This window comes from Physella acuta, unplaced genomic scaffold (assembly GCF_028476545.2).
Source record: "Physella acuta isolate Inbredline_101_S28 unplaced genomic scaffold, ASM2847654v3 ptg000456l, whole genome shotgun sequence".
Classification (NCBI taxonomy): Eukaryota; Metazoa; Mollusca; class Gastropoda; family Physidae; genus Physella; species Physella acuta.
In genome coordinates this window covers 557,691-582,389 of record NW_026731975.1, presented here as the reverse complement: position 1 = coordinate 582,389, position 24,699 = coordinate 557,691, and the positions used below count along the sequence as shown (strand labels likewise).

The following is a 24,699-nucleotide window of genomic DNA, read 5'->3' as shown; positions in this document are numbered from 1 at the left end:
GTAAATAGTTATTCTTAACTCAGCTTCGCGTTTGTGGATTTGTTTGTTTGTTGTTAAAATTGACATCGAAAATTAGCCCACTTCTGATTGCTCAATAGATCTGAAATTTGGCATGTAGGCTACTTTCGCCTAACAATTTCAGATGCAATCATAAAAACTAGCAATTAGAGACCGTAATTAGCTTAATTTAATTACGCCCCAAGGACCATAAAATTGAGGACATGATTTCTAAAGATACCGACAAGACTGGAGGCCTATTGGCACAGTTACTTCGGCCCCAATCGATGTGAGCGCGCTGGCCGTGATCGTATAGTGGTTAGTACTTCGCGTTGTGGCCGCGACAACCCAGGTTCGAATCCTGGTCGCTCAAGATTTTTAGTCCGTGTATTTATAAACACTTAGTCAAGTCATACTTAATCAAGTCATTAGATATAGTAGCAAATAAACTAAATAAAAATTTTTTTTAAAAAACAACGTTTTTCATGTGTAGCAACGGACTAAAAAGGAGAAAATAAAATACTTAAAAAAAACTTTTTAAAAAAACACGTTTTTCATGTGTAGCAACGGACTAAAAAGGAGAAAATAAAATACTTAAAAAAAACTTTTTAAAAAACCACGTTTTTCTTGTGGACTAAAAAGTAGAAAATAAATTTTCATACATTTGATGACAAAAAACGTGGGTCGGGCAGATGGGTCGGGAAATTTGATGGTGAACGTACCCACGTTTTTTGTCATCAAATGTATCAAAATTTATTTTCTACTTTTTAGTCCACAAGAAAAACGTGGTTTTTAACAAGAAAACGTGGTTTTTAAAAAAGTTTTTTTTAAGTATTTTATTTTAAATGTATTTTTGCTTTGACGGTTTAGTTTAGCATAGAACATGGATTCACTATATTAGGCCATTAAAAATCGTTCGTAACTCGAAACATTCGTAACCCGAGATGTTTGCAGATTGTACGATGTGTCGCTTGGTAAAAAAAAAAAAAACTCCTATTTTTTAGCGCAATTTCCATACGGACAATTGCGATTATTAACTGTCATTTCTGGATGGATGGATGAATGAATGGATGTGTGTCCGCAGCTTTAAGTGGTATCTCCTACTCAACGAAGCAATATCGAGGACTAGTTCCAAAAGCAAATATGTTAAGCAAGTTCCAAGGATGATTGTGGGCCAAAATAATTCCCGGAATTCCTTCCTGGATTTCCCGGAAAAGCCAAAAAAACCTCGAACAAATGCAGTTTTTGGTCCATATCTCGGCAACCAGACCACTTAGCGACTTGAAACATTTACCAATCGATTCCTGCCATAATTAAGAACAATATTGCCGAAGAAAGTTTTCAAAAATATCCTTTCGTTCGGTCACAAAAAAATAATTAAGAATTTTTAAACTGAGCATCGTGTAGGCCTAGGATGATATTTTTAATTTAAACTGAGCATCGTGTAGGTTTTTAGATCAAAAAAATATAATTTCGTTCGGTCACAAAAAAAATAAAAATTGTTATGGATAACATAAGGAAATTGCGCTTAAATTGTCCCTAGACTTTTTATTAACTTGTTTTTTTATTTGTCGAGTCATTGTCGAGTTACTAGACCCATGCTCAACGTGTACGCTCCGTCAAAAGTTTAATACTAAAAGTTACAATTTCGAATCTTACGATTGGGCAGACGAAGTTGAGTTCACCTGTTTCAGTGACCTCAGTTGATCTCAGCATATGAAAAGATAGTGTGGTCAGCACTATGCCCATCCGCCTCTACTTTCCTTTAAGTTAGTCAGGTACTCAGGGACGTCCTATAAATTACTCAAGTCCGGGATCCGAACTCGGTCGAAACTATCGGGTTAGCAGTTGCACGCTCCGCCTTCCGACCACGATTAAGTAATTTCTCCAAAGACATTACCCCCTCCCTATATATATATATATATATATATATATATATATATATATATATATATATATATATATATATATATATATATGTTACGGTCAAAGCCCGAAGTCGGCCAATGCTAGGATTGGCCGGCCAATCCGCGCATTGGCTTTTATCGCCTCCCATAGGTCGGTTAAAGTTTGAAACTTTGCTTGCTTTCGGCCTTTGGCCGGCCAATCCGCAGACTGGCCATGGTGGACCGGCCAAAGTCCGAATTAGAAGATCATGAGCAGATTTTGGTGTTTTTTTTTGTGCCGTAAGGATCATGAAATTAAGTCTTTATTGATTATTAATTAAAGTAAATTACAGAAACATTCAAATTTTTTATTGTACTATAGTCTCAATCTAACAATATCATCATTTGTTACAACAAGTTGAACTTTTATGGCATTTAGAATTACACTAGGCATGCTGCCCAGCTTCGCTTAGGCTTTCGAAAACATTGAGAATTTGAATGCTTAATTAATTCGCCCGAAGGTCGGTCTACGACCTCAAGAGTTATGAAGAGGTTCCTCCGTGGACATTTTTTTTCGATTTATAGCTCATATAAGGTACCGGTCAGTCGAGGTCAGCTTTGACCCCCACATCGTAGACTTTTCGGCCAACCGGCCCCCGTGTTCTGTCGCACCAAGGCAAGATCATGCCAAATTTGAAGCGCCTGCGGCGCCGGGAAGTGCCCTATCGGACACCCGACAATCTAGATCTAGATCTAGATTCCTAAAAGAATTTTTTTTTTAAGTTTAGCCCGAGCATAATAAAAAAGAATACATTAACCAAGTTGACTTGCTGTGTCTCGAACCCGCACCACCTGCGTGGTTTAATGTACATAACATCTCCGCTATTTAGGCACCTTATAAAATACGGAGAATGAAACACGTATTTTAAAATCTTAACTTACGCGAATATGCCTATTCTTTAAAATTAATTTTTTATCCCAAATTAGCCAGTTCCAAACAAAGATTTTGTATAAAATAAATAAGTCTTGAAATAGTTTAGTCCTAATATAGACATTTATTTTTGGAATTGATTTTAGAGAAGTTAGAGTCTAAATCTAGATCTTAGCGTCTACGTCTAGATCTAGTTATTGCGTAGATTTAGATTTAGATTTAGTCTAGATCTAGAATCTCTAGATCTAGAATCCAAATACATAAAATAAATTTTATGAGTTTAGGCCGGAAAAATTGTATTGTATACATTTCATAGTGTACGTAGATCTAAATCAAATTTGAATGAAATAGTTCATTTCTTTTCATTCTTAACACGGCAGATGACGTCATTAGTTAATGTATAAGCAATAGTGACGTCACAGTTTTATGCGTTCTTTTTCACATATATTAATGCTTTTCCGGTTGCATAAATAATACTGTTTCTCTACATTCGAATACGCCTTAAATTTTTATTTTTCTTCTTTAAGTAAAATTGTGGTTATACATTTAAAACATCTAACATATTATTTTCAACAAAAGTCCGTAAAAAGTTCTCCATATACCGCTGCCGATTCTGACGTGATGTCCGGCGAAAATTTTTTGCGGACAGAGAAAGAGAGAGAGAGAGAGAGAAGAGCGCACATGGCCTTTTATAAATTAGGACTAGGCATGCTGCCCAGCTTCGCTTAGGCTTTCGAAAACATTGAGAATTTGAATGCTTAATTAATTCGCCCGAAGGTCGGTCTACGACCTCAAGAGTTATGAAGAGGTTCCTCCGTGGACATTTTTTTTCGATTTATAGCTCATATAAGGTACCGGTCAGTCGAGGTCAGTTTTGACCCCCACATCGTAGACTTTTCGGCCAACCGGCCCCCGTGTTCTGTCGCACCAAGGCAAGATCATGCCAAATTTGAAGCGCCTGCGGCGCCGGGAAGTGCCCTATCGGACACCCGACAATCTAGATCTAGATCTAGATTCCTAAAAGAATTTTTTTTTTAAATTTAGCCCGAGCATAATAAAAAAGAATACATTAACCAAGTTGACTTGCTGTGTCTCGAACCCGCACCACCTGCGTGGTTTAATGTACACTAACATCTCCGCTATTTAGGCACCTTATAAAATACGGAGAATGAAACACGTATTTTAAAATCTTAACTTACGCGAATATGCCTATTCTTTCAAATTAATTTTTTATCCCAAATTAGCCAGTTCCAAACAAAGATTTTGTATAAAATAAATAAGTCTTGAAATAGTTTAGTCCTAATATAGACATTTATTTTTGGAATTGATTTTAGAGAAGTTAGAGTCTAAATCTAGATCTTAGCGTCTACGTCTAGATCTAGTTATTGCGTAGATTTAGATTTAGATTTAGTCTAGATCTAGAATCTCTAGATCTAGAATCCAAATACATAAAATAAATTTTATGAGTTTAGGCCGGAAAAATTGTATTGTATACATTTCATAGTGTACGTAGATCTAAATCAAATTTGAATGAAATAGTTCATTTCTTTTCATTCTTAACACGGCAGATGACGTCATTAGTTAATGTATAAGCAATAGTGACGTCACAGTTTTATGCGTTCTTTTTCACATATATTAATGCTTTTCCGGTTGCATAAATAATACTGTTTCTCTACATTCGAATACGCCTTAAATTTTTATTTTTCTTCTTTAAGTAAAATTGTGGTTATACATTTAAAACATCTAACATATTATTTTCAACAAAAGTCCGTAAAAAATTCTCGATATATCGCTGCCGATTCTGACGTGATGTCCGGCGAAAATTTTTTGCGGACAGAGAAAGAGAGAGAGAGAGAGAGAGATGTGCGCACATTGGGCTTTTATAAATTAGGATAGCAGCCTGTTATTTTTACACTTGCAGCGATTTGTTGTGCACTTAGTTGTGCAATAGCAGCGAGTGTAGCCTTGGCCCTCAGTCAATGATTGTGAAGATGCGATGGTTCGTAGTGATTTTTCCTCAGTGCCAACTGACGACAATAAGAGCAGTTTTTCGTGAAGAATTGAAAACTCACTTCTAGCATACAGTTGGTTTAGAACATCATGTTACGTTCCTAATTTGTAGAAACCGCCCTCGACGCTCATGACAAATGCAATCACGCTTCGGGGATCACCGTGACCTCTGTCAACATCTGTAAAACGGATGCATACATTGTCACCCACTTCACCATATTTAAATTTTGTATTTGATGTTTTAAGCATCTTAGCACCTTGAGTTTGCAAGCCAGTATGAGCTGCTGATCTGTGTTCCATGATGTCTTGTTTGTTGTGACACAATCTGCAGGTAATGTTCCCTCCGTACCCTTCGTCTGCTTCATTGGGTATTCCACAAATAGCATGGACATCGTTGCCACAGGATCCAAAATAATGAGCTGCACTACAATGTTTTTCACAAACTATATAGAATCTGTTGGCCACATTATTGTCACGCAAATGGTCTGGGCGTTCCGCCACGGCAGTAGATGTGTTAGCTGAGGATGTCGTTGCATTTATGGCAACCTCAATTTCTTGTTCAATGTTCTCAAGATCTTCCTCAGTAACTATTTTATCGAGAGGCCATATATGGAAACTAACATGGATTTACATTTTTTTCTTTTGACAGCCATCTGCTATGCCTGTCTCATGGTCTGACGGCCCTTTTGATCCATGTCGCCTTGCATATAGAATGCTATACAAACACGAGCTAAACAATACGTTACTCTCAATGAAAACTCACCCAGAATAATGAAAATGCGATCACATTTTAGTCTAGATAGAACATTGGCCAGGACATCCCGGCCAGTGCGCGCATTGGCCGGCCAATGTACAAAATACGCTGTCAAGTTTAAGCGCTTCGGACTTTGGCCAGTACGTCCCGGCCAGTGCGCGCATTGGCCGGCCAATGTACGAAATACGATCTTAGTGCTAAATTCTTCGGGCTTTGGCCAAGAGAGCCGGCCAATGCGCGGATTGGCCGGCCAATCCGCGCTTTGGCCGCACTTCGGGCTTTGGCCGTAACATATATATATATATATATATATATATATATACGAAAACTATGAAAATTCTGTGTCACCACCAGAGTTTCTTCCAGGCATCTCTTCAGGGGGGGGGGGGCGAAGCCCCCCCGAAAAAATTTTACCGCTCCCCCGAACGAAATGAAATTTATATAATCTATATAGAAAATATATACTTTTAACAGTGTCCGCCCCCCCCCCCCCCGAAGAAAATCTACCGCCCCCCCCCCCGAAAATTTCAAGTGCCCCCCCCCCGGAGAAAAAAGTCTGGAAGAAACACTGGTCACCACTATCACCGATGGAGTCGCCATGTGCTTGACGATCATGAATATAACTTAAAAAACAATAGGCAATTAAACTTAACTGAAAAAGCAAATTTTCTTATTAAATTTAGCTCTACTACCACCCTCTTTATTTTTGTCACCGGTTGTGGTCACACCGCCCCCACCCCCACCCAACCCCCACCCCACCCTAACCCACGCCTTGTGCACGCTAGTGTGGCATAAACTATATTTAGGCCTTTTCACATTCTAAGAATAAAATCGACAACTTTATTTAGTTGTCATTAAATAAAAATTTGCTTAGGACTGAGAAATAACTGCAAAAACAAGGATACGCTAATCTTATGATCGGAGCCCAAGGCGTTTTTCAAAGCCGTTAAGTAATTGACATTCAGGTACGGTAGGACACGATTAAAGAGATACGTTAATAACTTGACGTTAAAAACAGATAGTTACCAAAATCTACAGTTGGTACGATAGTTTAAAAAAAAACAATACTTCCGTTGTAACCAGTGTTTCTTCCAGACTTTTTTTCTCCGGGGGGGGGGGGGGGGGGGGGGGCGGGAACTGTTAAAAGTATATATTTTCTATATAAATTTCATTTCGTTCGGGGGGGGGGGGGAGTGGTAGAATTTTTTTCGGGGGGGGGGGGACTTAGCCCCCCCCCCCCCCCCCCCCCCCCAAGAGATGCCTGGAAGATACTCTGGTTCTAATACGGCTGAGCTTTATTTTTAAAAACAAATGAAACATCCCACATCCATTTTCATCATGATGAAATAGAATGTTTCGATTCTGTATGTGTGCTTTTTTGTGGTCTGCACTATAGCAGCTGCGCACACCATTTCTGACTAGGGACGTCTATGGGTCAGGTACACATGAGAGCTGGGTGGACGTGGGACGTCTACGGGTCAGGTACACATGAGAGCTGGGTGGACGTCGGACGTCTACGGGTCAGGTACACACGAGAGCTGGGTGGACGTGGGACGTCTACGGGTCAGGTACACATGAGAGCTGGGTGGACGTCGGACGTCTACGGGTCAGGTACACACGAGAGCTGGGTGGACGTGGGACGTCTACGGGTCAGGTACACACGAGAGCTGGGTGGACGTGGGACGTCTACGGGTCAGGTACACACGAGAGCTGGGTGGACGTCGGACGTCTACGGGTCAGGTACACATGAGAGCTGGGTGGACGTCGGACGTCTACGGGTCAGGTACACATGAGAGCTGGGTGGACGTCGGACGTTGCCGTGTCAGGTACACATGAGAGCTGGGTGGACGTCGGACGTCTACGGGTCAGGTACACATGAGAGCTGGGTGGACGTGGGACGTCTACGGGTCAGGTACACATGAGAGCTGGGTGGACGTCGGACGTCTACGGGTCAGGTACACACGAGAGCTGGGTGGACGTCGGACGTCTACGGGTCAGGTACACATGAGAGCTGGGTGGACGTGGGACGTCTACGGGTCAGGTACACATGAGAGCTGGGTGGACGTCGGACGTCTACGGGTCAGGTACACATGAGAGCTGGGTGGACGTGGGACGTCTACGGGTCAGGTACACACGAGAGCTGGGTGGACGTGGGACGTCTACGGGTCAGGTACACATGAGAGGTGGGTGGACGTGGGACGTTGCCGTGTCAGGTTTGATGGATTAGGCACGTTGAATGGGTAAAGTACCCATCAGAGCTGAGTTTACAGAGGAACGTCCAACTGGTCATGAGAGCTGGGTGGACGTGGGACGTCTACGGGTCAGGTACACATGAGAGCTGGGTGGACGTGGGACGTCTACGGGTCAGGTACACATGAGAGCTGGGTGGACGTGGGACGTCCACGGGTCAGGTACACACGAGAGCTGGGTGGACGTGGGACGTCTACGGGTCAGGTACACATGAGTGCTGGGTGGACGTGGGACGTCTACGGGTCAGGTACACACGAGAGCTGGGTGGACGTGGGACGTCTACGGGTCAGGTACACATGAGAGCTGGGTGGACGTGGGACGTCTACGGGTCAGGTACACACGAGAGCTGGGTGGACGTGGGACGTCTACGGGTCAGGTACACATGAGAGCTGGGTGGACGTGGGACGTCTACGGGTCAGGTACACACGAGAGCTGGGTGGACGTGGGACGTCTACGGGTCAGGTACACATGAGTGCTGGATGGACGTGGGACGTCTACGGGTCAGGTACACACGAGAGCTGGGTGGACGTGGGACGTCTACGGGTCAGGTACACATGAGAGCTGGGTGGACGTGGGACGTCTACGGGTCAGGTACACATGAGAGCTGGGTGGACGTGGGACGTCTACGGGTCAGGTACACACGAGAGCTGGTTGGATGTGGGACGTCTACGGGTCAGGTACACATGAGTGCTGGGTGGACGTGTGACGTCTACGGGTCAGGTACACACGAGAGCTGGGTGGACGTGGGACGTCTACGGGTCAGGTACACATGAGAGCTGGGTGGACGTGGGACGTCTACGGGTCAGGTACACACGAGAGCTGGGTGGACGTGGGACGTCTACGGGTCAGGTACACATGAGAGGTGGGTGGACGTGGGACGTTGCCGTGTCAGGTTTGATGGATTAGGCACGTTGAATGGGTAAAGTACCCATCAGAGCTGAGTTTACAGAGGAACGTCCAACTGGTCAGGTACCCAGTAGAGGTGGGTGGATTCAATGAGTCAGGTACACATGAGAGCTGGATTGGATTATCTAGGGACCAGAGGCGTATGCAGGTTTTCGGGTTAGAGGGTGGAGAGTTGAGAAAAAGGCACCATATATATATATATATATATATATATATATATATATATATATATATATATATATATATATATATATATATATATATATATATATATATATATATATACTTGCTGTATATCATTACTTCGCTATGGTGTAAAATACATTCAACGAGTGCTCTAAAGATAAATGAACAAAACACAATGTAGGCAGCCAAAATAAAACTATTCAACACCCACACTCACAATAATATATATATATATATAAACACAACCAAAAACAATAAAAGCATTATAATCGATCTGTTTTTGTAATACATGTAAAAAATGTTGACCAAATATATATATATAAAATGGGCTAGAGCTTTGTACAGATACACGACGATTCCTTAGGGCCGATGTAACTATACATATATCAAGATGCTTCTCAACCAGCCTGTCTTACTTAATACTAATAGTGGTGGCGAATATTGCCAGAATGTAATAATATAATAGTACGTGCTGATACTTTAATGTGCATACGCACATACAGCGGAACCACTTACACATTGCAAAACACGTTTTCTTCCTGGGATGGTGTTAAGAAAAATCTTATTGGATATTAAGTTTGTTGGAGAAACTTCATTGGTTTTTAAGGTCAGTCTTTATCTTGTATAAGATAATTTAGGTATTAATTCCAAACTTTTGCTTGAACCAAGTGGCTCCGGGATCAATATTTTAACTTCCGTGGGAAATCAATAAAAAAATCGATGATCGATTGTCCTCCAAACAACCAACACATCATTAAAGTAGTTTAAAATTCTAAAATATATTTTACAACTCGGAGTGTCTGTCTTATAGTCGATACTATTTTGCCATTGATAATTTGGTACCGTTGATTTATAATTAACAAAACTGCTTAATTAAGTAACGTCTGGGCATTGAGCGTGTGCCGTACACAACACTAACAGTATTTTTAAAGTGATATGGCAAAGGCAAAGTGGAGATAAATGGCAAACTGGCAATTTCAATAACAACAATAATTTGGCTACACTTCCGTTACGCCCTTCTTCCTTGTTGACACTGACACGACAAACGGGTCAGGTCAAATGTCCGTTAGTTTACCACACCAGTAACTGTTCATTTTCAAGGAAATAAATATTGTGATATATTATGGTAACTTTGTTTACATTCGATTACTTAAAGAAAGTAGTGACTAGTGTTTTCCTAAAATTAATGCATTATCCACGACATGATCTGACGACTCAAAACCACTTTCTGGGTTCTAAGATTTACTAGATCTAAGAAGAGCTTAGCGCAGAGTTAGCTGAGCTTGGTTTGTAACCAGTTTGAGTGGAGATTGGATTTTTTCCTAGTTGCTATAACAGATTCTAGATCAAGATTATGATAGGTGGTCTTGGTAAAATGCAAGATGCGAAACACAATTTCTACTAGATTTAGACTCTAGTCTAGGTCTAAATGAATTGGTTGGGGTAAATCACCAGCAGGCCTTTTTTTTGTTTCATGTTTCTTTTTTTGAGATGTGCAAGAACAAAAGTTTGTGAGAAGAAACATTTGCGGTGCCTAAACAAGTAGATCAATCACGAGTGTTGTATGCTTTTTTTAAATGTAGGTCTAGTTTTTTAAAAAGTTTTCAAGAAATATAGACCAAGGCTCATATGATAGTAGGTTGAATTATGGATTTTTTTAAATAAAATATTCTGTTATTTCAATTACACCATTAACTTCCTTACCCCTTAAGAGAACATTTGACACCACATTTAAATATCTAGCTTACTCAGTTGACGAGAAAAGAGAGAATTTGAAATTTTTCCGATATTGGAAAATGAAAGACAAAACCGCGTTTTATCCCCTCGACCGGCATAACATTACGTCGTGGACTTGTGTCCACGAGCTTTTAATTCCCGCCATGGTAATTGCGTCAGCTTAGGTAATTTACTCACCGGAAAATAACAAAAAGCAACTGGTTGATAATAAAACTAGATCTAGTTATTTTATTATTTATTAAATTCTACTCTACATGTTATTCATACCATTTTATGAAGTAATGAACACCTGCATAAATCAAATGACCATAATAAATATTTTTATTTCAAATAATAAATATGCATAAAATAATATGATAGTAATTGCTAAGATAGTTTATAAATACAAATACATTTTACACTCAATCACATTATATTGAGTCAACAGTGTGGCAGCTGAGGTTCATACATGGTATTAGTGTCCCCTTTTTTTTACATTACATTTTTTTTCATCTTGAAAACATGACGTATGTGATTTTTTTTTAAAAATAAAATCTCCAAACATCGTCACTCGCGTGATTGCTTGCTTATGTTTACTATCCTGTGGATGAAAAATCCCACCACGGTCGCGGGGTCACCGTGACCTATAGTACACGTCATAGAATGAACACGCGTACACGAGATGGTCGGTGTCTTCACTTCTCTCTCTCTTCCCCCCCCCCCCCCCCCCCCCCCCTTCTTCAAGCAAATTGAATAACAGACCTACTTCCCTACTTCTGGTCATTTTTTTTTAAAGTTCGGTCATTTTTTTTAAAGTTCACATATCAGGCATGCTAGACAGCCAGCTGTATAAAAAAAAATTTAACTAGATCTACGTCTAGCTTAAAATAAATAAACGCGTAAAATGCCAGTAAACAGATTATTTAGCGCCAAAAAAAAAAGGCAGCTGAACGAGCATTTTTTTAAAAAATACGCAGCAATGAAAAGGGCTAACGGCCGATCAATTAAGTCTAAAAATCGCCCGTAATTAGGCCTAGCTCTGAAAAAGGCCACTCAACGAGCATCACTAATTATATAAACGAATAGGCCACGCAGCGTTGACGAGGTTAACCACCGGTCACGAATGCAGCAACTGTCGGCCCACAGTGAAGAAAAAATCAATATACTAATACAATTACTAATACAACAATAATGTCCATAATTTTACTTTTTCCACACATGCTACAATTGAATTATAATTAAAATACTAGACTTAACAGTTCATTCCGTAAAAAACAAAAACTAGTTGTTTCAGTCTGGCAACTAGCGTACCAATGACGTCATGATACTAAAAATAGCGGATAGAAATGTCAGCGTGGGTACCTCATTTTGGGATAAGATTTTGGAAACCAGAATCAATAATAATGTAAATATACAAGGTAAATATCTCAATTATATAATAACTTAGAGTCTGTCGGGCCGTTTTCCCCGGAGGTCGGTCGTTTTTAGCGGCGGTTCAGTTTTTACGGAGAGCGCTCCACTAGAAATCCTCTCATTATTTACAACAACAAATCTCTCGATTTTTTCTGGCATTCTAAGGCATATTATCCATTTTATTAGCATTCTGCATTAAAATAATGATGAGAATTTGCGAGATTAACAGTTTTTTCATTTGTCGTGGATGGGACCCCTAAAATAAACGTAAAAACCGTCTAAAAACGACGCGTGACGTTTCAGGGTCAGAGGTCAATCCAGCCATCTAAGCAACGCGCCAGACTATATGATAGCCCACTCACATTTTCTTGTCAGCAGGAGAAAAATCAGACATGGTGGAGGAGTCAGTGTTAGTTCATAGTAGTTTAGAAATCAGTCTGAGTATGTGCATAGCATACGTCATAGCATGATCATTGCTATCTGAGATAATTTTAAAATTTTCCCAAAACATGTAGACATAACATGGAATATGGGTCATGGTAAATTGTGAGAAGGGTGCGAAAACCGCTGGTCACATGACATTTTTGTCGTGCATCTTACCCCCTCCCCCCCCCCCCCCCCACCCGATACTTGAGCTGGTTGTCTTAAGATATTTTATAATTATATCCAATAAAATGTGAAACGGTCAACGAAATTATACGGCACCTAATTTGCAATGAACTTTGATGCAGACTTTAAAGGCCCTTCATTATTATTATAACATCTGAATTTTCCATCACTAGATGTGCTGATAATTTGTCAGATTCATTTTTTTTTTGTCCACTTAGAATACCACCTTGTTCAAAACTGCCGGAAATAGCACATTTTAAATTTCTTTTCGTCACAAGACGCGCCAAAAATAAATGAACTTCTTTCTTCTGTATCAAACACAGAAGCCACCCGATATATTGCCTTTGAACATCACCGTGCTCAAAGCTGCCGCTGCAAGCATTTAGTATTGTTGCAAAGAAAGTTTGTATTATTGCCGCCATTTACAATTTATTTTTTCATCATATTAATATCAATTTTGTTGATTTTTTAAAATGTTTATAATTAAAATTACTCGATTAAAAATAAATTAGCCCTAACTTTCTAAATTGTTTATTTGTGCTTTAACGCTTTCTGCAAGTACAACAATACAAAGTGTTAAAAATCAGAAGGTATTATTATTATTAGCCTTACATTAACAATGTGGCTAAATATTTCTACCTCTGACAAGCTTATATAAATTCACAATGAACCCAAGCACATTTGTCACATTGCTATTACTCAGGCTGTGATCTAAGTTTTTATATGCATTCATTGACCCGTCGATAGAGACAAGAAAATATGAGCGGGCGATCATAGGAGCAACGACATTAAGATTTTTCAATATTAAAAAAAAATTAAACTAGATCAAAGAACAACATACAACACTTTTAAATTAACATTAAAAGAGAAAAAATAAAGTAGGCTGTGTAAAACTAGGGATAAGTTAATTAGTTATTCAATCATCAACATAATAATAAGTTTTTCAATCATTGACAATCATTTCTTTCTTGTTGTAAAAACTAAATCATCAGGCTCATTGGACTTGAAATAGATCTACATTTGCGGTGGTGCAGCTATAATAATGTGAATGTTCTTTGGAAATGTTATACTTTGTTAAGTGAGGCAGGGGTTAAAGAGTGTTCTATTTTTTTATTTAAATTTAATATACTTTAAGTCTATATACAAAGTCTGAAATGGTGAAACTAATTGTGGAAATTGGTACGCCTACTTTGAATTTGTCATTGAAAATTATATATATATATATATATATATATATATATATATATATATATATATATATATATATATATATATATATATATATATATATATATATGCATTCAACCTGAGCTATTTTCTCTTCCTAGTTTAATTTCACATAATTACCATGGGAGACAAAAATTTATATTCAAAATTGATGGTGGATGTTGTTATAGGACCCACACTTGATAAGGTAATTTTTGTTTATCATAAGTATTATAAGCTGATATATTTTTGTATTTTAGTTTATTACTGTAGGGTTTCTAATTCTGACACCCTATGATGTATTTATTCGTATGATATAGGAAAAGAGAATTAGTTTAAAAAATTTTGCTCTTTCTTTATTTGCTTATTCACTCTGTAATTGTATTTGTATTTTAATATTTTAAACTAAGATGGGCCACTTTCATTTAAATGTTTCTTTATTTGTGTTTAGCTTGAAAAGAAAGACATATCTTCAGCACAGACCTTGAGAAGAGCCATCTCTAAGGTTAGTTCTTTATCATTTCAATTAAAGGTAAACTTAAAAGAGTTTATCAAGGTGTTGATAAGTGATAATACACTTTTTTTAGCATTGGCATGTAATAATAATAAAAAAAATAACTTACTGTGAAGTCTAAGGTAAGTAAATTATGTTATTATTAAAACACCAGCATGTCATTATGAAGCTTATTTAAATAGTAATCAACCATAACATTGATCCTGACCCTGACATCACAAGCCATTCCCACTAACTTCAATGCTATTGATCGTATCTTGGATTTTATTAAGATGTATAAAATTAATGTGTACATTATGTGTATATTTTATTATATCATACAGTAATAATTCTGTTCACCAACATTGCAGGCAGAAACCACCATTCCAGGTCTCACTTTTGATCTTGTGAAATGTTTGTTAAAAAAGGGAGAACTGATAGATAGATTGGATATGTGTGAAACATTGCTTAGACTTGGAGGAACTATCGATTCTGAAGGTAAGGCTTTTTTAAATTTAAGTTTCAAAACTGAGTTTTTATTTCCATTTCAAAATATACTAAGTTTGCTCATTGCTAGGTCAAGAAAACAATATTTTGTCTAATACCTAGCAATATATTTGTTAAATTCATCAGAGCTTAGAATTCCAAGAGGGGAACCTTCTTATAAAACATTATACAAGTGTGCATGTGATCTGAAGTTGATCCTGAGCCGTATCCCTGATCAAATATTTGACAGAAAACAGTTTCTTGAAACTATAAAGTAAGAAATTACAACCATTTTGTCTCAAAACTATCACATTTTTCAGTTAAAGAATACTTTCTTATCTACCTGTATTGGTATAAGCAAAGAATTGAGAAAACAGCCTTAACTAATATTACAATTATGAGTAGCTCAATAATGAAACACAAATAAAAAGGTTTTGAAATAATGTAATTTATTTGAATGAAATACAAATAGAAAATTCTGAAATAATTTAATTTTTAAAAAATATTTATTTTACTTTGACAATAAATTCAAATTGGGTTAAAAATGCTTTTTACTGTAAAAAAATATTTAAACTTGTAATTATGAACCATTTTTTAAAAATTGACAGGGAGATAGCGAGCTCAATAAAAATTCTTTTGGATGCTGTGAACCGTGTTATTGCTGATATACCAGTATCTGAACCTGCAAGTAAACAGGTAGTTTTTCTTGTTGCTTATTATTTACACTGATGTAATTACGAGCACCTTTAACCACTGATACTTTATTTTTTAAAAACTCAACCTCATTTATAACTTTTCCAGATCTTAGAAGAAAGGAAGAAAGAGTTTGTGCGTTATTCCAAGAAATTTAGTAACACTCTCAAGGAATATTTCAGAGATACAAATCAGTAAGGCTTTTAACTCTCTAAGACGGTCACTTAAACTTTGCTTATTGTAAACTTAATTTCTTGAACAGTATACAATTACTCCCATTTTTTACTTCTGACTTTCAGGAATCATAATGTGTTTTTGAGTGCTAATTATCTGATCCACCAAACCAACCTTATACTGAAGACAGTAAAGCAGGAATGCTGTTGAGCCGCAGAGAGCAGAAAATATTGAAATGAACTGTAACCAGCCAAATTTTTTATAGTTAAAATAATGTATTGGTTCAGCAATGTATTAACTGTTTATAGAATAGGTTGTTTCCTATTACAATTACAGTCCCATTACACTATTTAACTACATTTTAATTAAAGCATTACTTAAAATCACTTTATTAAAATAAAGCAATTAAATTGTATCAGAACACTATTATTCTCATTTTTACTCCACTCTTCAAATTATTAGTCTATTGTTGTGACTATTCTATTAGCTATCCTGGGGAATTGTGTATACCTGTAAAATAAAATCCCCAATCAGAAAATGTGTTCTTATGCAAGCTGCTTGATCTTGCTGTTTATATGGTTGTGAATGTAGGTTCTTTGTGAGAAAACAGACCTATTCAGACCATTCCTATTTGTGTGTCATCATAGCCTACAATTTAAAACTGAGATATGTTACTGTTGTTTTGTTTTTTCAACATACATGAGCATGTCTCAGAGGTAATATCAGCTTCATTATTAATTTATCCAATTTTTTAATAAAAGTTTTGTATAGATCTTCATAGTGATATTTTATATTTCTTACCTTTAATTAATATTATTAGGTTATCTAAGACACTTAAAAAATTGTTTAAGTCTGTGTATGTATATAAATATATCCACACACACTTTTAAAACATTTAAACTGTTTATTTAGCCCTTACTCAGAATTAATTTTAGATTATACAAAAACAGAAGAAATTAAATACCATTTTTCTTGTTATTGTTCAAAGATTTCCATAACATCTTGAGTTAATTATCCTGTGATCCTTTGTAATATAATGTCATGCATGTGTTGTTTTTGTCATACAAAGTTACCATATCATTTATGATACATTTTATTATTAGCTATTGTAAATTGTTACAATTTTATTATCATTTTGTTAAAATATTACTTTTTTAAAGTATTTATTCAGGTATAAAATTTTAAATTTTTTTTAAAGAGTAGACAGGTAGCTAACCACACCATCTCATACAATTTCTAAGCTGTCTGTCAGCAAAAAGTATTGAATTACATTAGTGGTGAATTTCATTATATCATCTATGTTAAGCTATATTCGGATAAGTAGTGGCTTGCTGTATGATCAACATTCCTTAGAAATTTCAAACACCACAATTTTACCTTTCATGGTTTTTGCTTGTTTAGATATATCTAATGGATATAGGTTTGAAATATTCCCTTAAATTAGATCACTACTAAACAGAGCTAAATTGCTTGATTTCATAATCATATTTTCATCTGTGTATAATCATTGATATATGAACTTATAAATAAGTGATTTATTTTGAAAGAATAAAGAGGGTTTATCTTAAAACTTTTTGCCTTTTATTTTTTTAACACTTATATAGTTCTTATATGGTTAATAATATCAACTGCAAGACATTGCAGTGTGGATCATGGATAACATTCAAATTAAATTGCTACCTGCCTGCAAAGCATTTAGTATTTATGTAAAATCAAAGTAGCCACAGGTATCACTACATCCAAAAGGCATGCAAAGAACTAAGAAAAGCTATTCTACCGGTGGTCTGACTGAACTATGTAACAAGGCTGACATCTACTACAAGCTGACAAACCAGAACCAATTAATATTTAGAACTGGCCAAAATATGATACAAACTTTTGCAAAATGAAAGTTGGTCACAGTGAAATATGGCCTCAGAAAGTACCAAACATATTTTAGAAGACCGCACTTTGTACCAACAGATGTAGTCTAGACTCTGGGCCTAGAATACCTTACTCAGAGAATATTTTTGCTGGGGGAAGACGGCAGTTCATCAGAAAGGTTAGACTAGTTATATGGTCCTCCACATGTATTGACATATTGAAAAAGTAAAGCACCGAATAAATTTAACACTTTCAACAGCTATAGAGGTTATGGAATTGACCATTATATTTATTTTCTTTGCTGCATTATTCCATATAATCAGGGAAATAGATTTTTATATTTCTAATGCACCACAGCTTTTGAATAATAACATGAATAATAATGATAAATTTAATATTTACAACATGATTGCATTAACAAGTTTAATTTTTAAATCCTATTTCTCATGGTCACTTAGCTGAGCATTACATAGAATGTTATGCATCTCTCTTTGGTCTGCCTTGACCTTTTCAAGAAAAGATACCATATTTATTCTGTCCCTCTCCAGTGCTCTGTGGATAGAAAAACAACTAATAAACCTTGAAACAAAAAAAAAAAAAATTAGGATTAAGCTTCAGTTGATTGTTATATGAATTAATTTCAATGTTTAAAAATCATCTTTAAAGTGTGTGAGTCAAACTTCATTGAGAATTAATAAGTCTTGAGATTGCTTTGAATTTTAAAAAATTAAGTTGTTTCTTGTAAATGTGTTTTCTTTATCGCTACTAGTGTGTCACAACCTGGACAAATTAAAACATCATTTGCAATATGGTTTTTAAAAATATGGTAGTTAATCTACCAATTTTTGTTAATAAAGACCTTAAACACAAATTTAATGTCTCCTCAACTCCATAATGAGACAGCTGTTGAGATTCTTTTTCTAGTTGGATTTTGTTCAGATTTTGTTTCAAAATGTGAATTCTTTTGTGTCCATCTGCATCTTAAAAAAACCAACACAAAAATTCTATAAACAAATGCTTTTAATTATATCTGTTAAAAATTATATTTTACAACAATTAGCATTACACTTAAGATGACATTGACTCTAACAAGATCAATTAAAGACAATAAAGTCATAATATTCCACATAGAGTTGAGTACCCTATTGAAATTGTATTGGGAAAAGACAGCACAAAAATGTATAACAACTACAAGACTGAAAGATTTGTACCATTGTCAAATGTGGAAGTGTCTATTTAAAAATTAATTATGGTTACAGCAATTTAGAATTTGTATCTTGCAATTAAAGCATATTGCAATTACCTTTAGTTTCTAGTTCTCCTTGCTCCAATTCTGCTTTATTTATTTCACTGGTTAGAGTTGCTTTATTCTAATATTAAAATCAAATGTGAAATAATTAAAAAACATAATATCTAAAAGTAGATGCCATTTACTATAATATAAAGACACAAAACCTTTGTTGGCTTATCAAATTAGTTTTGGTTTAAATTTAAACAAGTGATAACATAGGCCTATTAGACCTATTAGGCCTATTGTTGTCTTAGTGGGTTTTTTTAATTTAAAAAATCTATTCAAATGTGCCACAAACTTACATAAAATCTTTTAGCCTCAAAGAGTTGTCCAGCTATTTCATCCAATGAGGTTTCAAAATTTTCCCTGTAACAAAAATTAAGTCAGTAATTCATAAAATCAGTCCACTGGATTATTAAAAAAACCATACTATTGGTAGATAAAGCCTTAAATGTAATTTTTGTAAGGTAACATTTCCACATACATAAGTTTCTGCTGCAGCTGTTTCTCATTTTCTATAGACAATTGAAGATGTTCAAGCTTAGGTCTGTATCTATTGATTTCATCTTGCAAACTGTAAATATTAGTATATAAATAATAACAGGTCATCTCTACCAATAAAATGTTTTTAAAATGATGTAATAAAATTTATTTTTGAAGATTGTAAATTCTTGATCTGCAAGATGCAACTGGATGATTTTTCTCAATTCTTCAATCATCTTAGTAATAGAATCATTAAAATAAAACATTCTGTGTTCTAAATATACCATATATGAATGCAGTGAAACAGGTGACAATCATTGCTATTCTTGTTTTAGATTTCGAATCCTGCTGTTGTAGTAAAAACCAATTAATTAAACAAATCCTCAAGGATTCAATTATTGGAGTTTGTAAACTTGTCAACTCTATCTCAAATGGTATTGTTGTTTGGGTTCTAAATACCTAATCTGACAACTTAACAGTAATTAATGTATTAAAATAATAAAAAAAATTTAATGATCTTTAAGAAAAATTTAGAATATTGTTGACAATATATAGTTGCTTAAATTTCACGAGTTGAATTAATTTTTTCTGTGCAAATAATACGCTGAAACAAAATCAGGATATTTATGATGTTGCTGAGCTAAAACCTAAATTCTTACCCCACTGACAAACCTTGTGTTTGATTCACTTTTTGTTGGGCAACAGCCAATGTTTCTAAAAAAAAATGTATAAAACATTGAACCCTTAAATCCATAGCTGATTAAATTTAAAAATGCACACATTTTAATATTTAATAACCTACTTATGTAAAGAACATATTATGAACTTTATAAATAAATAATGTGAATAAGATATTTTTAACCTTAATAAAAATAATGAACTTTATAGTTCAGAAACAAGTAGGCTTACTATACATGATACTATTGTTAGAAACTGGGGGTTTTCAGTGTAGGAAATGGGAACATAAAGAGGCAACAACTTTTCCCTTATTTTTATATAACTCCATATCAACTACTTAAACTTCACTGGCAACTCACTCAACACTAACACCATAAAGTTAACAGTATTTAAAATGTGTTATCAGCTGTGTCTTAGAAGAGTGGGGTCAAAGGTGTCTGACTTTAAAATGAACACCTTCTTTAACAATAGAGTGTCTGACTTTATAATGAACACCTTCATTAACAACAGACAGGTAGGCTACAGATGCTGACATCAAAATGGTTTTCTATATTACTCATCAGGCAATAACCTCAAGAAGGTTCCTTCATTAACCAAACATGTATAGACATAGACCCTTTAAGTTTAATGAGTGATTTATCAAACAGAGAAGTACATTACAGCAATTTAAGGAAGCTGCTGAGAATGACAATGGTGCCTTAGTAATCAATAGGCATTTACAAATGCTAAACACAAGAAGGCACTTTAACAGACACTGAGTTGCTGACATGAAAATGAGTGTACACATGACTAACAGCAGAGTATTCTAACCTCAAAGTAATGAAACGAATATTTCTTAACCAAAGGTAGTTGCAGAAGTTAATCTCAAGATGTGTGCTTCCATTAAACTTTGTTATATTTATTATTTGTTACTGATCAGCAAGGTTTGTTTTAATTATACAACAGTATATAATTTTTAAAAAAAGGAGCCACTTTCCTATGACTATAGTTTAGTACCTGCAAGTTTAAAATGCTTTTCCTGCATCCGAGAATACTTTTCTGAGGCTGTTAGGAAGAAGAATATTTGTCTATAATAATAAAAATACTTTTGAATAAATCAATTTTATTAAATTGTAAATCTTAGGCCTACTTCACAGAATATACTTTATTTGGTGCTGATTTTTCAAATAATATTCTTACCCTTTTCAAGCTCTTGCTCAAGTGTATGTCGATTTAATTTTTGTACATGAAGTTTTTGTTCAAGACAATTTTTTTCTTTAAAAAAAATTAATAGTTATATGACTTAAATATAATTAAATAAATATGGTTATTTTGTTGATACTAAAAAAAGTTGAAAAACTATTCAATAATATACATTTTAAAATTGTTAATTATTATTATGATACTGAAACTGATTCATCCAATATTATAGTAATACAGCTATATATACTTAAACCTCCCAGGTCATAAGACTAGAATGTCAGCTTAAAATTCTGATCCCATATAGATCTATTAAGTATAGCATATACATTTATTCTAAATTGGTTTTTCTTAAATTTATATATTAAAGTAAGTGGCGTAGCATGCTTAGGGGATCATTCATCAATGATGTAACAATCCTGTACCGATTGATAATGAGGGGGGGGGGGGGTATCAGATAGTGTGGCGTCATACTTTTGCATTGAAAAAAATGTTGTTTTCAATATTTAGCATTTAAAAAACTGTTGTGAATCGTTATAGAAATTGATTAATGTACAATAATAACAATCTACTATACTATACATATACGGATTATACGTTGACCAAGCTCAGTCAATATTTTAGAAAGAAATAGATCTAGAATCTAGATAGATGTTTTGAAAGAAATTATTATTAAACTGCAATTTTGAGGGTGTGTGTGTGTGTGGGGGGGGGGGGGTTGTAGGCTGAGGTGAGTTTTAGGGAGGGGTCTGGTTTTTTTTTGTGACGCTGGAGTGGGGTAAAAATGGTCCAAAAAAACGTGGAGTTCTAAGTCAATTAATAACACGATGACCACCTAAGTCCTAAGTTAAGTGCATCAGTTTGACAGTAATCCATCTCTAGTCTAGACAGAGTCAGAGGTTAGAACTAGAATCTAGATCTCTAGGTCAGTTAGTAGATCTAGTACTTAGTAGAGACTAGTCACTAGACTTTACTTTAGACTTTAGTAGAGCTAGATCTAGATTCTAGAATCTAGATCTAGTTAACTTTAGAGTTTAGACTTTATTTTTTATTTAATATTTAGGACTACAAAAAAAAATGGGTAATCTATCGTTTTGGGTACGTAAAATCGCCCGCGGCTATTTATGTACGAAAACGTTACCTCATTGTCAAGGCTTTAATAGAAGTATATTGTCATATGTTTGTGTCAAATATTTTAGATAAATGAATAATAAACCTAAATCAATCGCTAAATATATCGATATAGGCCAGAAATTAACTTTAAACAGCAGTGTCTGAGAGCAAGATTTGCTATATAAACAGCAGCCATTTGTAAAATAGAGTGGCTTCCCCCTGAATCTGGCGCTAAAAGCTTATAAAAATAAAACTTAGACAAGATGGCTGCTATAGTAAATGAGCATGGTTGCATGTGTTGGAAACATCGCTAGTGTTCATTTATTACGGAAAAGTTTTAATTCAATTGTTTAAAAACAGGTACATAAATGAATCAAGGAAACATTTTTGAATTTTTTAAAACATAAATCCTCCTCAAAATGTGAAATAATTATTAAAATTTAAGGAGTCACCTGTTTTTCACATTACAAATCGCGGGCGATTTTACGTACCCAAAACGATAGATTACCAAAAAATGTACCCTTCTGAAGTTCTTTCAGTGTATAAAACAGATTATCCATAATTAATTTTAGACTAGGCTAAGTATTAGATCTAGATTTAAGTGTTTTAATATTTTAGGAAATAGATCTAGAAGTCTAGATCTATTTTAGATCTTAGATTTTGAAATTTTCCAGGTTTATAACTTTCCCGTAAAAGACGGCACTTATTTTGTAAATCTAGCAGACTACTTTTGTTATTTATAGATTAGAGTAGCCGCCCCTGCATAGGCCAAATGCGTATTTTATTTTTTAGCGAAGATGTAGCGTCTATTTAGTATACGCAAAAGAAAAAAAAATAGTTTTTTGAGTTTTGATACTTACAACTAATATTATCCTAGAAACTATAATTCTCTTTTTAGAGAAACTATTTTTTATATATTGGGGTAATCCATAAATGGCATCATGCTTTTTAAATCGATTTTTGTTTCCCCCTACCCATCGCAAAAGCTTGAAATGAATGATATTGATAATTTATTCGGGAGGATTAAGTAATAGCATGTATGAATTAAATGATAGAAGAATAGCAGATAGACTTCTGGTTTATTAATGTATATGTTTGCACCAAACAGAGTTGGCTAGAGGTTTTAATTTTTTGTTTAAAGTTGTTATTCTGGTCAGTGTTTCTTCCAGACTTTTTTCTCCGGGGGGGGGGGGGGGGGGGTGCACTTGAAATATTATTTTGGGGGGGGGGGGGGGGGAACGGGACGGGGGGCGGACAACAATTTCCGGGGGGGGGGGGGGGGAGTTTTAGGTTAGGTTCAGGATAAAGGTTAGGTACTGATAAAAAAAAAAGCACACTAACACTTCAGAGGCATGAGATTTTAATATTAATTTCATGTATCTTATTCGTAACAATACAGTAGGTCACAAACACAGCCAATCACATACAAGACAAGAGTAACAATAATAACTGCAACATTTACACATATAAGCCAAATAAAAACTTTTTTTACAATGCTAAAACAAAAACAGCTAAAATTTAAATAAAGAGAAGGGATTTAGTGTTTTATTATATTTATAAAAAAACCAAATAAAGCACAATGTAGAAAAAAATCTGGATTATCTTTTATATCTACAACTTACCAAATGAAAGATTGTTACTAAATGAAAATTATAAAACTGTTACACTGTTAAAGTATATTTTGAATTAGTGAATGTATCAGCTTTACAAATTTATGATGGTTCTTCAATTATAATTGTTACAATTTATTTTTAGTACATTCATTTTTAGTGATAGAATTGTTATCCTGCATTGCAATGATTAATTAAAATAAACCTGCAAAGATGTAAGAAATTTTTAATTAAAAGTGTATTTTTGTTATCTTCATTTGTCTTTCCCCCCACTCGATTACTACTTAGAAGATAAATCATAATATTTCTTAATTTCCTTCTACCATTTTGGGAATAGTTTTTTCCTTTTTTAAATAATCAATAGGAAATTAAATCAAATTCCTGGATATATAAAATATCTTGGATGAGAGTTTCATAGATGAAATTCCTAACTACTAATAGTAATTTAAATAGAATTCTCAAAAATTTGATGAAATGAGAAATAATGTTCTCATATAATTATAAGACTAGTTTTAAGGGAAGAAATACTTTTTTACTTAATTTACAAAGAAAAAATTTGTTTTTTTTTTGGCAATTTATGTTTAAATTATTATTTTTAAAATGATTGTTATGAAAAGAAGTTAATTTTTTAAATAGCAAAAAAAAAAAAAAAGAATAGAAAGGTACATAATGTGCTTGTGTGCTATTTGTATAGATAAAATGTATAATGGATAAAACAGCCAAATAATAAGAATCACATTAGCTATTCATTCTGGTTCATGATGAATCCAAG

At 34.9% G+C, this 24,699-nt stretch overlaps 2 protein-coding genes across 2 annotated transcripts; one reads left to right on the top strand and one right to left on the bottom strand.

Annotated features, from left to right (window-relative positions):
• The first annotated feature begins 9,928 nt into the window (after positions 1-9,928).
• LOC131943446 (programmed cell death protein 10) lies at positions 9,929-17,274 on the top strand. The gene is made up of 8 exons (XM_059303588.1): positions 9,929-10,046; positions 13,987-14,072; positions 14,316-14,369; positions 14,729-14,855; positions 14,991-15,117; positions 15,452-15,539; positions 15,645-15,730; positions 15,836-17,274. The coding sequence occupies exons 2-8, from the start codon at positions 14,007-14,009 to the stop codon at positions 15,918-15,920; spliced, it is 633 nt and encodes a 210-aa protein (XP_059159571.1). The 5' UTR covers positions 9,929-10,046; positions 13,987-14,006; the 3' UTR covers positions 15,921-17,274.
• Positions 17,275-17,954: 680 nt separating this feature from the next.
• On the bottom strand, positions 17,955-23,014 carry LOC131943445 (uncharacterized). The gene is made up of 9 exons (XM_059303587.1): positions 22,838-23,014; positions 21,205-21,279; positions 21,022-21,069; positions 20,007-20,061; positions 19,349-19,438; positions 19,167-19,230; positions 18,877-18,943; positions 18,433-18,553; positions 17,955-18,125 (listed from the first exon to the last, which is right to left on the bottom strand). The coding sequence occupies exons 1-9, from the start codon at positions 22,875-22,877 to the stop codon at positions 18,011-18,013; spliced, it is 675 nt and encodes a 224-aa protein (XP_059159570.1). The 5' UTR covers positions 22,878-23,014; the 3' UTR covers positions 17,955-18,010.
• Positions 23,015-24,699: the final 1,685 nt, after the last annotated feature.